This window comes from Antedon bifida, chromosome 6 (assembly GCF_963402885.1).
Source record: "Antedon bifida chromosome 6, ecAntBifi1.1, whole genome shotgun sequence".
Classification (NCBI taxonomy): Eukaryota; Metazoa; Echinodermata; class Crinoidea; order Comatulida; family Antedonidae; genus Antedon; species Antedon bifida.
In genome coordinates, this window is record NC_136231.1 from 5,144,457 (window position 1) to 5,161,410 (window position 16,954).

General features: G+C 32.3%; 3 protein-coding genes across 3 annotated transcripts; 1 reads left to right on the forward strand and 2 right to left on the reverse strand.

Annotated features, from left to right (window-relative positions):
• Nucleotides 1-3,028: 3,028 nt before the first annotated feature.
• LOC144845053 (GDP-fucose protein O-fucosyltransferase 4-like) lies at nucleotides 3,029-5,016 on the reverse strand. Its single transcript, XM_078702181.1, has 2 exons — nucleotides 3,700-5,016; nucleotides 3,029-3,306 (listed from the first exon to the last, which is right to left on the reverse strand). The coding sequence occupies exons 1-2, from the start codon at nucleotides 4,971-4,973 to the stop codon at nucleotides 3,177-3,179; spliced, it is 1,404 nt and encodes a 467-aa protein (XP_078558307.1). The 5' UTR covers nucleotides 4,974-5,016; the 3' UTR covers nucleotides 3,029-3,176.
• A 65-nt stretch (nucleotides 5,017-5,081) lies between these two features.
• LOC144844108 (small ribosomal subunit protein uS3mA-like) lies at nucleotides 5,082-7,316 on the forward strand. The gene is made up of 3 exons (XM_078700837.1): nucleotides 5,082-5,138; nucleotides 6,048-6,231; nucleotides 6,619-7,316. The coding sequence occupies exons 1-3, from the start codon at nucleotides 5,109-5,111 to the stop codon at nucleotides 6,900-6,902; spliced, it is 498 nt and encodes a 165-aa protein (XP_078556963.1). The 5' UTR covers nucleotides 5,082-5,108; the 3' UTR covers nucleotides 6,903-7,316.
• A 651-nt stretch (nucleotides 7,317-7,967) lies between these two features.
• On the reverse strand, nucleotides 7,968-16,695 carry LOC144844107 (NAD-dependent protein deacetylase sirtuin-1-like). Its single transcript, XM_078700836.1, has 9 exons — nucleotides 16,356-16,695; nucleotides 15,349-15,495; nucleotides 14,943-15,193; nucleotides 14,268-14,420; nucleotides 13,633-13,780; nucleotides 13,032-13,111; nucleotides 12,400-12,589; nucleotides 11,520-12,137; nucleotides 7,968-11,050 (listed from the first exon to the last, which is right to left on the reverse strand). Exons 1-9 carry the CDS (start codon nucleotides 16,687-16,689, stop codon nucleotides 10,461-10,463), a joined length of 2,511 nt encoding a protein of 836 aa, XP_078556962.1. The 5' UTR covers nucleotides 16,690-16,695; the 3' UTR covers nucleotides 7,968-10,460.
• Nucleotides 16,696-16,954: the final 259 nt, after the last annotated feature.

Sequence of the window (16,954 nt, forward strand, 5' to 3'; positions counted from 1 at the left end):
AATAAAGTTAATCACTTCTGTAGAAAAAAAATAATGTTTTCACTTATAAAATGACAAAATAAATAGTTAAATTTCACCAAAAACCATTGGCTGGCAGCCAATTTGACCATTTTTTGCTTTAAATTACAGTTTTTTCAGGTAAATACATTTTTTTTCGATCCAATTTTTGGTCAAAGTGGATAACTATTATGTTACATTAAAATGGAATATTCAACAACAATTTTTTAAGAATTATTTTTTCAGGGGGACAATACATCTTTAATAATACCCACATTTCATCAATAAAATGACAAAATTACTGTACATTAAATTTTATATGAAACAATAACTATATTTAATTTGTTTCAGTTTTAATTTAAAAACTACAGTAATATCTGAACAAATTAGTGGATAGCATGTTTTGTATGCTACTACAGTATTGAGTTAAAATAAGTTATACATATTATAAGTGAAAGTAATATCATTTTCAATGTACCCATACCTCTAATGGCTTTTTTCCCCTTGTTTATAATGCAAAGAATATCAGTTGTGTATGCCTGTAAAATAATCACCATATAATAATGTGTACAGCAGTTTATAATATTACTTTCTATAATTCATGAGTATATTTTATGGTTTGGTTTACGATCACGTTATAAAGTGTACTGAAGCAACATACCTTTAATTATTATAGAGGACTGTATGATATTGACAGAGGTTTTAACTGTTCCACCAGTATAAGGCCTCAACAATTTGTAAAAATGTCTTATAAAACGTAAATTATTATTATTTTTGTACAGATGTACATAATAAAAAAAATATATGTATCAAATAATGAAATAGGTATTTTGTGTCCATACTGTAGCGACTTGATTGCACTGTAAAGTATCTTCATCACAATTATCATGTTCAGTGTAGTCTTTCAGTCTCTTCAACAACAACCCAGATTACATGTATATGATAGAAAGCCTTGTAGACAATGACAATGTTTCTTTGTCATGTTTCGTTTTACAGAATGACTACTCATTACAGGTAACGGGTAACTAAGTAGTCAGCTTTTTGCCCCACTCTGACGTAATAGTATTTTATAAAGTACATTTGAGAAACTTGCAAACAAAGTTGCAGGTCATTTTTGGGTGGGACTTGTACCCAGTAGATCACTATCTGCTGTTCATACACCAAAGTTAAATTAGAGCCCAAGGAAGCAGCGAATACTGCATCAATAATTAATTAACTATTTTGAAGCAAGTTATACATTTTACATTTTTATTTTGAGATCACAACCACATACTCTACTTCTTCATTTGCATCTGGAAGCTTATTTGCAAAACATCAATGCTGTTTTCGAAAAAAAGATCAATTTTCATACACTAGTCAAACACCGTACATATTAACCATGGAGAATAGCGTACACGATCAATATCAGTATACCGTTGTCAGGCACTGGCCTGGAGGATATCGAGTCTCTCGTAATTCTCTGTTTACTATATACACAGTCCTTGTTATTGACATTGGCTCAGACTGGTGAATATCAAATAAGTTTAACCAAGATGGAAGTTAAATATCAATAAGTAACTTATGATTGAAGTTGATGTAAAACGTGACTTCATTATAAGCCAGCGCAACTACCACTTATTTTTAATTTGATGTAATTGTTAATGGAATCCAATATTTACCTTATTAATCTTTGAAAAGTCCAGGTAAGCATTAAAAAAACAAAGCGTTCACTAGTGTTTCTATTTACGGATATAGCCTGTCAACATTATACCGTAATATTATTAAGTTATGATATTAACTGGAATGTCACTAAAGCCAGTATGAATTATTGATGAAATCTTCATAATATAATAAATGGTAGTACTTTCAATTTAGGTATACTCTACTGACACAGGCTTAAGGCTCATACTGTATATCGTGAATCAATTTCTGACAAAGAGCAACATATAAAATAAAAAAATGTGTGTTTTTCCATTCCTGGGAGAGTTTTTGGTAGGTTTTTTTTTACTTATTTACTTTTTTATTTATTTATATATTTAAAATATAATATATTTATTTATATATAAAAATATAAAATAAAAAAGCGGTAGCTGAGCTAAAATGCCTGCATTACAAAATAAGACAAGACAGCTAACAATTACATACAAAAATCACGACATCATTTTTTTCACAACCAAATTACCATACTGACTCACTAGAGTTTAAACACAGGGAAAAATGTAGTTTGTTGGTCTACATCCACTTGTTATAGAAAATAAAAACATTCTGCAGTTGTTTCATCATGGTAAAAATATGCATTAAAGATCCACGCTCTACATTTCTGCTGAGTGCTTATTGGATCCTTGATTTCAGTTAGGCGTCTAGCAATCATCTATGTTGTTACCATTGAACGCAATAAGAGCCTGCACGCTACATGTATGACATTGATTCATGGACATGTTTAAATGCATTAACTTTCATTAAAGTAGATTCTAAAAAAAACACATTTATTGAATGCTTTCAATCTTAATTCATATGAAATAAGTACTGTATTGTCTCGGCTTGAGCTGCCCTAAATATGGAGCAATATTATGCAAATTGATAAATACAGTAGGCGAAACTACTATTATTTCCTTGAGTGTAAATTCACCCTCTAATCCTGTTCAATTTATTACACCGACAAGATTTACTATCATAAATTGCAGTAGACTACTCGTGCCATCAATTTTAATTATTAGAAAAAATAATTACAATTTCAAACTATGAATACCGTAGCTCTAGATTACTTATCTTATGCACCTGCAATTAATTTGTCATTAATGCCGTATTATAATACTAGATTAATAATAGAGCAATTTTCAAGACATCCATCAAATTAAAAACCAATTTAAAGGTCCTTTCTATTTGGTACCATGGCAACTCAAAAAACATAAAATATTACTTTATCCAGTAGGTAAAGTGAGTCTAATTTAGAAACCACAAAAGACCCAATTCCAATGGATGTATTTTTCATCAAAATCTAAAATTGTCCAGGTGATTATACAAATTGTCTGTAGGCCTACAAAAACAGTATAACCTACAATTCATTGGTATCTAAGCTTAAATTATACTCTCACAAAACATAAAATTAAAACATCTGGGTAAAAAATATCCTTTTTTTTTTGCAAATATACATATTTTTAGTCCTGCCAAGTACAGCAATTACTGCAATACTACATATGTTAATTTTTGTACAGGTTTTCAACATAGTCAAACAGTTTGGCCGATTTCTTCTCTCCTGCTAGAATCATCTGTTTTAAAGCAACAGCTTGGTCAAACATACTCCAATAGTCTTCCTTCCACAAAATTGATCTAAAAAGATGAAAAGAGATGCAAAAGTAAATATTATTTTAAATCAATTGTTTCACAAAATAAATAACTAGAAATTGAATGGAATGGAAACTAAAATGTCATTTAATTTATTGAGTCGACTGCTAGTGCTAGTGCTACTGTAGCGGTGCAATGGTTTAAAATGATCATGATACAAATGAACTTTGACCTCAACAAAAACAACTACTGTATACTGAAGCTCTGTCTACACTATCAAACTATTTTGACAAAAAAAAAAGGTGATATGCCCAAATATGGTAGTGATATGACATCATCGTGTCCATATATGGGCACAACACATTTTTTTGTCACATAAAGTTTGATAGTGTAGACAGAGCTTAAAGTAAAGGTGTGTGTATTTCATTGAGAAATTACCCATCTGCTGAGTCAACGACAAGCTCTTCAAACAAGCCCCCATGTGTCGAGTCTGGTTGAGGGCATCCCATATGATTGTATTTGGCCATGTGTGGGGCCAGAAGAGGCACGCTTGGATCAAGAGCGTGTTGTTCTTCCTTTTCGATTCTTTCTCGAAGTTTGTCACATACATGACACTCAAAGCCTATAATGAAATCAACATGATTCGGTTCATTTATTCCCCACGGTCGATTCTCTAAATGAGCAGACAGAAATTGATTAGTTATACCATCTTTTTTGTAACTTAAATATTGCAAGTACATGTCATCATTTTCATCCAAATTCTTAATAAAATTTGCAAGCATTTCAGGATTTGAAAAGTCATCAACTAAAATCAATGTACGGTTATTTGGCATCCATTTTGATGGTCTGGATGACCCGTAATATATAGGCACAGATCCCACGTGGAGTGGTCGAAACAATTTTTCAGTCATGTAATCATCACAAATAGCATTCTCAAATGCTAAGTGAAATTTGTATTGGGATATAAGTTTATAAAAATCTTCATCATTCATTGATTTCACAGGATCTTCCAAGCCTTCCTTCATTTTTTTATTATTTACGCAATCGCCAATTGAATCAATTTCAATATATTTCATTAATTCTTCCACATATCTATCTCTATATGAAGCGACATCACAATGGGACTGTACATACAAAACCGGCGCTAATCCACTTTTTCGTAACCGATTCTTTTCTGCAATTGGAACCGGGGAGCGATGAAGTAAATAGTCTTTATTAATAATAGATTGCGACGTTAACGGATAATCCGACTCCTCTCTAAAAGTTGCTGTATGATTAAAAAGCTGCAAAGCTGGGAGATGCGATAATAAATAATTATTTAATGGCGACTCTTCATGAAGTAAACACCATTCATGCCAAGGTTGCCGTGGAAGTGGCATATCGTAAGGCCGTATATCTGTGCCGTAAAACATAATTGCACGTGTTCTTTCATTTCCTAATACCTTTTTATTTTTGGTTGCTACACATTGGCCTCCTGGACATTGAATTATATCAGATTCTTTGTTAAAATGAGGATACAAACTGTCTGTCCACCATAAAATTACAGGAAGCGTATCTTTCAAACTAGAAAACTTTGGGAACTTTGATGATCCCCCTCCAATTCCGCCTTCATCTGCAAAATTTACGGGTTCAAATGAACTGAACTGACAAAACATACAATTTAAAAGAATAAAAAAGGTATAAAACAACAATATATGACGCCTAAAATTCATTTTAGTACGATAGTTGAGCTATATTTTTCATAAACTGTTTCCTTGTTTTTTTAATAACAACATGTTTCACGCTCTAGTACACCGTAAGTGACCTTTAAACCCTGTACGTTGAACTTTCAACTTGCCAAATAAAAAATGGCTGCCTCCATGAAGTTTTTACGATGGGTATGGTTTTGTTTTTATTGGCTGTTTCTTATATATTTAGGCTCTATATAAACATTGCTGATTAGTATCCTAGCCCTAGTTGTATATATTTACTGAAAAATGTATGATATAGGCCCAGGCCTAGGCCTATATGTTATTTATTTAGCTAGCTAACTAGCTAGCTCTGCCTGCAGTTTCACTACTGTCGACGTCGTACGTGCACAGCAGGAGGAGGAGGGTAAACCTGCAGAATGAGGATTGGGGAGTACAGCTAGGCTAGCTAGGCCCTGCCCATACGTAGGTTATAGCATGGAACATAGTAAAATGGTAGACCCACTGTTTATTTAGGACAGTTACTAGGCCTAGTAGGATAGGATAGGTTAGGTTAGTAGCCTAGTAGTAGTAGAAAGAAAGTAATAAAATTAAAAAATAGCCTCAAAAGTCAAAACAGTCAAAAATAATTCCATGCCATGAATGTGGGAAAGTAGTAATATAATAAATGTATAGAACCGACGTTTTCTGAAAAAAAAAGAAAATAAAGAATAAAATAGTTTATCCATGTCCCATGATGTTATTGTATATTTTGACAGACTCGGTATAATATAAATCATTCTAAAACCAAATTGTATGACCGGCTGGTTGGCACAGTGGAATGAGGGGTTGTTGGTTCGCTTCAATTTTGTAATATACTTTTATATGTTTTGTTTTTATTTCTCGATTGTCTTGAGTTTGAGGATAAGAGTTAGCCCTATTTTACTCACCATTGTGACTTGGCCTATGGCACTATTAAGTATTATTTATATTATTAATTAAAGGTCATGAGACTATATGTAATCGCAGTGCAATCTTCAGCCCAGAAACTTTTTTGAGAGCCCAATTGAGCACTTATGCAATGATAGATACATGATGATTTTTTTATTTTTCTTATAGAGTATATTAACAAGAGCACCGTTGCAGAATCATGTTACTAGGCTTTTCCAAACAAGCACTGTTGCTTGCAAAAGCACAGCGGGTAAAGTGAAAGTCAGTAAAGGTGAAAAGCCAATTACATATGAACAAGCGAACCCACCTTTTAATATCGGAGTACGGAAGGGGTGGAATACTCATCATACAGGTAAGATAATGTGTCATTAATTTTTGAAGATTAAGTAATTAGTAACTCTGAAAACTAAACCAGACCTCTTTCAGTGTATATTATGTACTTGTTTTTTGTTTTGCATGATGTTGTTTTTATCCCAACTTGGAAAAATGAAATACTGTATCAGGTTTTTTATGGAAGCATGTCCAAACTATAGAGGTTGCTATATAATTTTGAAAAATATATCAAACCCCACAATGTTCAAACATGTAAAGATATTGGCATCTACTATAGTAAACATGGTTATGTCAGGCATGCCCATTGTATGTTTTACCTACTAAGCTAGTATAAAATCTTCTCATTAATTGTTTTTACTATGTTCCCTTATTACTGACCAGTATTTAATTCATTTTACCAATACAGCAAATTTAGACAATGAAGATGGATCTGCTGAAAGAGTGTTTGAGGATGTATTTCTGCGCAAATTTATATATGGAACATTTCACGGTTGCTTGGCAACAGATATGATTATTAAGAGGCGGGCAAACATGATCATTCTTTCGATGGTGCTGATGAGAGTAATTGCTCCACAGAAAATGTATTTCCTCGCTGGGTACACTGAAGAACTATTGTCACACTGGTTTAAATGTCCAATCAAGTTAGAAATACAAGTGGTAAATGATAAACCGATATATAAATGGATCTAGCACATTTTGAGTATAACAATATGAATAGAGAGGACATTGTAAAATGAATAAACAAGACTACCTGGCTTTCACACAGAGTATCTGTTTTGAATATGAATATGCTGGGAACTAGGGCTAGTACACAGCTAGTGTACTAGACCAATATACAATAGTACTATATTGAGCCATGGACTACTATCATTGATGCTACACCATTATTGGTGAAAACACATTTTGATATGGTAATATGAATGGTAGACTACTACACTGTAGGTGATATGTAAAATCATTTGGAATACCATAAGATACAGAAATATAGCACAGTTTCATTTATCTTACTTTAATTCTTGTTGAAAAAAACATTGATTTGTCCAGTAAAGGAAGAACCAGATAACATCTACTGCAATACAGTAAATAAAACTCAACTATACAACATTTGGTTTTATGATTTGTTCTACAGTAATTAATTAATATAACGTTAATTATAATAAATTTTGCTATAAAAACATCTAACACAGGTGTTGATTTATATCATTTTCAATTGATAAATTATTGTGTGTTTAACATATCTACCAACAATCTTATTTGTTGATCAGAGGTATAATAAATACAGTAGCCTAGCCAGGTTGCGATATTTCTTTTCGTACATAAGTTGGGGGACCCCTCATGAACCGTCACAAAATAAACATGAATATTCATTAGTCATATCCATAATGATCGTAAGAATTGAGCTGACTATAATTCGCTAATGCAAACGCTTTCTGTTGAGCCGTCTGTGTAGTCGAGTGGATTAGACTATCGACTTTACATGACGATGTATGGGGTTCGAATCCCATGAGCAACTTCTTTTTACTTAATAGTGAGATAGAGATTATTTAGAGGGTTAGGTTTAGTTATATTTAGGAAATAGTTCGGCTATCTTTCACATAAGGGGTTACCAACTTATGTACAAAAAATAAAATCACAGCCAGGTTACCTTTCAAACTTTAAATAACATCTCATAGAGAACACTACTATTGTGTAATCAGTTAAAATGTGTAAATCAATTTTGTTAAATAGTATAAAAAAACATTTTTTTATAATAGAATACATGATATGAACAAATAAAAAGAACTTCTATAATATTAAATTATTAGTGTACTGTATTCACTAGCCTATTAACAAATGCTGTCCGATCATTATTTTAATGTTAAATTAAATATACGGCAGTAGATTATAATACATAGACATTAACCATAGCTTAAACTACATTTAACTCTCTAAACCAAACACCCATACAATTAAATCCAATGGCTCAAATTGATACTGTATATATATACTGTACATTGACACCATATTTTCAGTCATGAAATTGTGGGCCAGCCCCCAATGGTGTATAGTTTAAAGATTTGTACAAAATGACTCCTATACAGTTAAATCAAGATGTTATGTACAGTACTGTACTTATGAGATTGTAGATACTGTTTAACTACATTTACTGTAAATCTAACAATTTAATCAAATGTTCATTTGGTTGTCTTGTTTTCGTCCAATCTAAAACAATAGCCTGGAAGCATACTCTCCTACTATGCATATTGTGTTGAGATACATTCCATAATGTCAGTTGTTGGTGATGTATAAAGGCTTTGAAATCAAACATTTATGAATAAATCTCTTGAGTGATTTTTGTAACAGTGTATATGGTTTTTTAAATGATAAAATATTTGTGAATGTTGATTGGCTTTTGTTTTCAAATGATTGCAAAAGACTTAAAAGAGTTACTGTATTCCATTGTACAGTAATTTCTGATACAGTTCTAAAAAACAAATGTGTTTTCCTGTCCGGATGAACAAGGCTGCCGATGCAAGTAGACAAAATGTAGCAAAATAGTAAGTAATAGTTTTATGGTTTACCAAAAGGAAAAAAATACAAAATTATTTAGTATTATTTAAAATAATTTGATCAAAGTAATCATTCGAAACTAGATGATTTTTTTCAAGAACAAGTTAATAGAATAATACACAAGTTAACCCTGAATTTGACTGTCCATACATGCAGCATTTATCTTCAATCAAAATTAATAATTTACAAAATAATGGCAGTGTTGAATACTTAATTTACAACGTTATTAATACAAAGTTAATGCCCCAATATTATTCGCTCCGACATAAATAATTTTACCACTGCCCCATGCCATCATGCTTGTTAAATGTTCACCACAACAAAATCAACATTTTCAATTTAATGTTCGAAAATCATCACAACAGGAAACATGCTCATCATGGACATGATGATCTCATATCACTACCATATTTGGTATATCACTACCATATTTGGGCACATCACACTTTGTCGAACTAGTTTGATAGTGTAGACAGAGCTTTACAGTACACTTCGCGTTATAACAAAAAAGTGTATTCTTTGATGACCATCAAATGGAAAACTCTTCACGTCAATTGGCATAATAATATTGTCATTTAAAAGGCTAGAAAATCACTAAATTCTAACGTTTTAAAAAAGTTATAGGTACAGTTCCTTTTCAAGCACCACTAACTTTTTAAAAATCTATCAAAATTATTATTTAATTCATTCAAGGTGGCCCCCTTTAAAGTTATATTTATATAAACAAATCTTATAGCTACTGAAGTGGGGTGGTTTATTATTTACAAAGATATGTTTTCAGAACATTTCATCTTTGACTGCGATAAGTTCCTGAGAAAAACTTTCAACAAAAGCAGAAAGTTGACAGTGATACCCCACCCCTGTACACAGACACAGGATGTCAGTTAAACATAATATGAAACATTTTTAATGTGTTTTACAGTGTAGGCAGTTCAGTATTACGACACTGGTTTTTAAGTTTATGAGGATGTCCAGGCAAAGTAGAGGTTTTGTTTAGTCAGTACTGTATAATAATTATTATACCAATTACAGCAAATCCCTTCTTTGGGAGTTCCCTGTTAAGAGGACACTTCAATCCTAAAGCTGTCCCCCTAATAGGGGTTCTACTGTACAACAAAAAGTAAATATTTCTACACATTATCAAAACAGAACAATGTTTAACATTTTTTTGCCTATATTCCTAAAACAAATGTATTAATTATTATAGCCGACACAAATTATTTCTATTTTATATATACAGTATATGTATTATGGATTTTGTAGTACTCAGTAGAACAGCTTTTGTTTACCAGATTCTTTATTATCAAAAGAGTTTTTCTAAAGTCTCAAATTTGGCCAGTAGTAGTAGGATATAGACGTACATCAGTAAATTTTAAATGAGTTTGATAATGATTCAATATGTTTAAAGATTCTAAAATATCTTAATGTAATGTAAAACTGTACATGAGCAAATGGTCATATAAAAAAATATTCCTTTTTAACATAAATGTTAAGTTGTGGATTTAAATATAAAGTTTATTTTAACTTTTTGTACAAAAAATAAGTATATGTTTTCGTTTCAATTTTATCATTGAATTGTCTAGAATTTTTGGTATTTTCCATTCTTGCTAGTTGCTATTGTTCAGCATCAGTGAAGTATCTGGACTTAATTTCAGATAAATTGGAAGATTTTTGGATTTATTTTTACTGAAGATAAATTCACAAACATGTCTGATTGGGTTCCAATGGTATATCATCACACACTTTAGACATCTCCTGAGAGCTGGTGGTTTTACTGTTTGATAATTCAGTCCTGTGATTGGTTGGATTGTGCTCTATATGGTGCGCTGGTTGTAAGTTGGCTCCTGATGTAGTACCTTCAGGGTTTTCAGCACAAACAACTTCCTTATGATTGGTCATATGTTGTCCGACTTCTGGTAAGGTCATTGACGGATTGACTGCTGGGTCAGTGCCAATCACGTTGACATCACTCATTGATGTATCACCAATGGCATCTGGTAAAGGTGCCATTTCACTCTTAATTGCATCTGATACTGACGCAGTATTTGGTAAAGCTGGCATGACACTTGCATTGATGTTAGGTACTGATGTTGGAGCATCCTCTGTAGCATCTTGCGATGACGTAGCACTTGTGGTAGGCTCTTCTGCTGTTTTAATTTGGTCTTTTGATGAACCTGATGTGTTCAATGAAGAATTCTGTTCACAAGAATCATCTGAGTCACTGTCTGGGTAAACCTCAGCACCATGAAAAATATAGCGATTTGGAGGCAGGAAAAGAAATGTTGATGCTGAAAACAAACATAAAATTATTTTTGTTTAATAAGGAGTAAAAAAAAGAACTTCTTATGACTATTTATAATCATATAGACAGTTGGTCAGAAAGATGTGTGAATTGAAGTGTAAACAAAATATAAATCAAACAAGAAACTAGGTTATGTTGTGACCAGCACCATGAGCATGATTGGATATATATTTGCTTTACATTTTTACATTATAAATATATATATACATAAACACAACAGGTACAGAATATTAATTCTAAACGTATTTATTGATTTGGGTATTATAGTATAATATAATGTCACCTTTTGGCCAATACAACAACAACTTTTGTTTGAAGATGTTAGTATGTACAGAAGAAAAAGAAAAGCAACGCCATAGCAGATCCAGGATGGTGGAAGAAGAAAACAAAGAAGGGTCGAAGCCGACTTGAGACAAACTGAATCTGTTCATGACAAGTTTATCAGTTACACTTACGTTTAAGGTGTGTTGCTATACTATCTCTGCTGTATCTCCTTTGTAATTTCTTTTTACCACTTGTTGTCTTTACTGGACTTTCTTCAACAGAACTTTCATTGACTTCAAAAGAACTACTAGATGATGCTTTATTCATTAAATTGTTTTCTGTCTCACATGCCATGTTAGTAACTAACTCTTCAGAAGAACTCTCAGTACTGACATCAACTTCATCTTTGATTTGCTTTTCAACATCAGTTTCATGTACATTTTGTTCTGAACTCTTTTCACTCTGATCTTTGGAAGCCATATCAGTTTGTTCAGCCTCTTGAAATACAGAATCTGCTCCTGCCTCTGTTTGTGAGACATCATTGACATCTTGAGAGTTTTCCTCACATTCTCCTTGACTGTATGGAGGTGTTGGCATCGTCTCAAACAACATCTTTGCAGACAAAGGCATGTCTAATGATTCTTCCAATTTGTCATCAGTGTGGCATATTTGATTCCAGCCTACACCAAGTCGACGGCATAACTCATTTACAATAATGTCACTGTCACCAAGTAATTCAATGTCAAAGGTCATATGAGGAAGAGGTTCTCGGTTGATTAAAATTTGAGGTATATCATGAGAGAGCATATCTAATAAGAAAAGTAAATATAACTGATTTTAATGTCACTTAAATAAGATATTTGTTCCAGCAGTATAAATTGGCATATCTTATCATGGAGGTAGATCTGGTTGATCAGTTTTTCTTGAGGAAACATTTGTCAGGTTTGGGCTTTGACCTCAGGCTTCATATCAGCCTTGCCTTAATAAATGACATACTGTACTTCCAAACAATAAAAAGTTTTTGGAAACCGTGAAAATAGTGCAATACTAAAGGCTGTCAACTCAACTTACTTGGTATAGTTGCCACTGGCCGAACTTTAAGTGACGAACCAATCACAATCAGAAGATCAGCTTGAGTTTTATCATCTTCCAGTGATTCATAAAATGTGTTTGGCAGGCCTTCACCAAAGAATACAATATCTGGTTTCATAACAGCTAAATCTTCACCATCTTGAGGGCAATTTGGACATACAGGAACAACCTATTTTTTTAATATCATTATTGTTTTATTTAATAGTAATTATTATCGTAATAGAATATGTACTAACATACAACAATGAATTGAAATACAGATTGAAATTGGTTAATCAAGAACCATAAAAATTATGAAAAAACACATGAACTAAACTGATCTTATCAAAATAAATCAACCAACCCCATAGAATAAAAAACAAAACAAACTACAGTATTTGTTTTAAATATATATCACGTTTTATCTGGGACAGTGCGGTCACACATGCCAGTTGCCACATACGTTGCAATTAACTGTAAGTGTCGACTGCAAATGACTGACAAAACCACCTTCCCAATCCTATTTGCATAACAATGCACGGCATACCAAACAGTGTGTTGTAAAATTAAGATGAGATATTAATTCTCAAAGCACCTCAGTGGAATAAGTCATTTATGAATCAATACAGTACCTGATTGAATATGTCCTGCCTAATGGCATCTGCATTCACTTTACGCTTACATCTTGTACATGAGGCACTTGCAAAAGAACCTATAATAATAATAAACTATTGTGTTAAATACTAAAACTACAATCCAAATGTGTTTTTAGTGACTCTGCGCGGTCACGCGTTTTCTCTGGAATGAAGAATAGACCAACGTATGGTACCAAGTATTTTTATTCTTAACATGACTATTATATACAAAATTATCTTTCGCAGCAAACAAATGTTAAAAAGGAACTAATTAATTATTGGTAGAAGAAATATCATGCATATAAAAATGAATATTACACAGAACATACATGTTTTTCATACTACATAATAACGTTCTGTAACAATTAATAATAAATAACAAAAAAGTAATAAAAGATACTTACAATATACACTCTCAACTCAAGTTTGTCATCCTGCCCTAATATTATCCTAACTAAGTTTTAATATATTATTGAATTCTATTAGTAATATGACTGTTCTATTCAACAAGGTGGAGACCAGCTTTCAACTCATAAAAATATTCTCCATATTAAACTTTTACACATATTCAATGACCAAAACTATTACTTTTTCTTACCATGACATTGAATGACTTTAGTAATACCAGCTACTTGTTCCAATGTATCAATATTCTGTGTATAGTTACGTAAAAGCTTCCCTTTCTGTTCTAACACTGAGATGAATTGATGGTTAACTGATGGTTTAAACTGACCTGGGTAAATTTCCTGAAAAAAAAAATGGATAGCATATGGATGTACTGACATAGTTAAACTCCAGCGGTGATGTTAAGCTATAAACATCAAGTTTCTTTTTAGACTTTGGTTCTCTTTTCTTATTTAGTGCATTATGAAAAGCAAATTTGATTACCAATTAAAAGATGAAAAATAAAATCCTAAGTTAACAAGTCTTGTTTAAAGGTAATGCACTGTTTTTAAATTATATTATATTTACTCAGACCCCGCTTATATACAGTCAGTATGCATTTCCTTTATCCTCTTACTTGATTGGTACTTTATGAAAATGAGTAATGTACTTTATGGCTCAAAATTTAAAAATAAATGTGTAACTCTTTGTACCTTTAGCTTACAGTAGAGGAATTAGGTTGATATTTTTGTTAATAAATAACAAAATAACCATTGAATTTATAAAGCTCACATATCCACTATGAAAGTGCACAACCTTATGATTACAACTAAAGAACTGTGTATGTACCTTAGCAAACTTAAAAAATGGCCTAGGGTCTCTCCTGAAGTAATGTATATCAAACATAGACTGTGGATCAGGAAGGTCAGGAAAGTCTTGGCTGAGTCGTGCATAGATGCCATCCCTCGATCTAAAGTCAGGAATACCACAAGAAACAGATACCTACAACAAGAAAAAACATGATGTAGCAGATAATTTAATGATAATAAATGTATGATGTATAATGTATGAGTTTTTGTATAGCTCATTGCTTGTGGGTCTTTCACATTTCAATTACACCAAGGTCACGTCATATCAGGGCAGCCAAATAAGGTTCTCTCTCCCCTGTCTACGGCAGTGGCTGGTAAGGCAGGGTAACAGTACAAGATGTACAGTACTAGGTTTTTGAAAGTGCACATGTTCTGAATGTGTACACCGAGAAGACTTGTTCTACTACCAGTAACCATGAAGCAAGTGAGCTCCAAACTCATGATCATATACTGGAAATATGTCTTTCTTTTTAAACATTATTAACAATTATTTTTTCTTCCAGTTTGAAAGCAGCAAATCTAGGCCATTAGCATAGCATATTGTAGTTGATAACCTGTTCATTTACTGCTAAGTTTTAGACAGTAGGTTGCATAATACCATCTGAACATGCATTTAATTTTAAAACGTTTTAAACAAAGTAAATTAAATTGTTACCCCTGCTCCTGTAAGAACAAGAACCTTAGTGCATGTCTGCAACAGACGTATTACATCATCCATAGTATTATAGGCATCAAGTTTTGAACGTCGTTTCGGCTCACTCAAATACTCAAAATATTCAACAAGCAATGCCCACAGTTGACATTCCTCCATTTCGCTAGGAAAGTTTGTACCAGGTAAAACTCTGGATAAGATGGATCTAGGGTTCACTCCCATGATCATCTGCTGCTGAAGCCAACCAAATGGACCTAAAGTTTTGAAGTTTAAATATTACTTTATGCATCATTTTTAACTTGATAGACTTTATAGCGTGGATGGTTATTTCAGAAAAAAATCACATTAAAAACACAATTGGCTTGCTTATACCAGATTTTACGACCGACCATCGATGTATATTACTCACCTTTGGCTGGTTGTGGTGACCAGTCTCCTAGATTTAAATCCAAGTCGTCATCACTATCTTCATCATCATTTTCATTATCAATATGATGTTGATTGACATCTACTGTAGCAGAAGATGATGATGGTTCATTATCTGTTGTGATGTTATCTACAGTATGTAAAAATTACTCAAATAATAAATAATTCTTCAAATAAATGTTTCAAAGGTTGTACAGAATGAAATGCAAGTCTTACAGCACAACCATAGGACCAATGTCGCTAAACTTTTCCTGAAGTAAAATGATTTCTAAAAACAAAATGCCATAGACAGCATCTACGTTGTAAATACGATGAAAATAGATCAAAATAATTTCAAATGAATCATTTTATAAAAAAACTTTTTCATTATGAAAATGTATTGAAAAATCGACAAGGTTTAGTTCAATCATTTAGTCCACTAGCTTTTGCTAGAATACTATAAATAAGCTTAAGGGTAAATAGGTGTCGTTCAAATCTCACATTACTGATACAACTGAAAAAATATGTAAATTTAAAAGGTTTAAAATTAGATAATTTAGAATATTTATATACCTTAAAAATCTTATTGTATTTATTAATTTTATTGATTTTTAAATGTTTTTTAGAATATGCTGTGACTTTATCAGAAATAAATTTGTTTTCTGAAATAAAGATAATAAAATAATTAGTTTAACCTAAATACAACATTACACAAGGTACTATATATTATTAAAAAATTAAAATATTAATTATTATGATCCAAAAGATCCCACATTAATTTTATCATCTATCACTTTCCGGAAAACTATATAAGAATCTTGCTTTCCAAAACTTGTTTTAGAACAATGACCATTCCCCCTCCACTCTCCCCTCCCCTGGCTTTACCCCCTCCCCTGGCTCCCCAACCCCCACAACAAAAAAACAAAAAAAAGATTAGGCCTAGGCCTACCCTAGATTATCCATTTGAACAAATTAAAATAACAAAAGTAGAGCAAATGTTTTAGCTCCCACCTTGCAAAATTGGCACAGTTGAGCTAAGCTCGGAAAGGTTTTCAGAGCTAGGCCTAGGCCTACTGCTACTGCACAGCGGTGATGCTTCCTCCAGGGATGAACCTGCTCGATCGCCGGATGAGCCAGCTTCATGAATTGGTCTGACATCATCGATGGTTGATGAACAATTTTCTAATGAATTATTTATAGATGGTCCTAAATTAGCACTTTCATACTGAGTATTTAGAATTGGTACATTACAAGACGTTGAAGATGATGAAATATGCTCATCCTGTTCAAGCCGAGGACGTTTTGTTTGTACCGCTGAAATTTCAGATTCAGAGTTGTCAGCCATTTTTGTTGACACTGATTTCCGAGAAATTAAAATTCCCTAAAAGTATTTATTATGCAACATATTTTAGTCATGAATTCAACATTTTAAAATAGTTTTTGGTTGTATCATATATTTACACCATTTCAAATAATTTGTTTAGTTTTGAAATTGAAAAGTTACTGTTTATATCTATTTTTCAACAAGTTTGAGCAGATAAATGTTGATTTTTAAAAATCGTATAGCGCCGCCTTTCGATCTTCGTGACAAATGTATTTGGAAAAAAGGG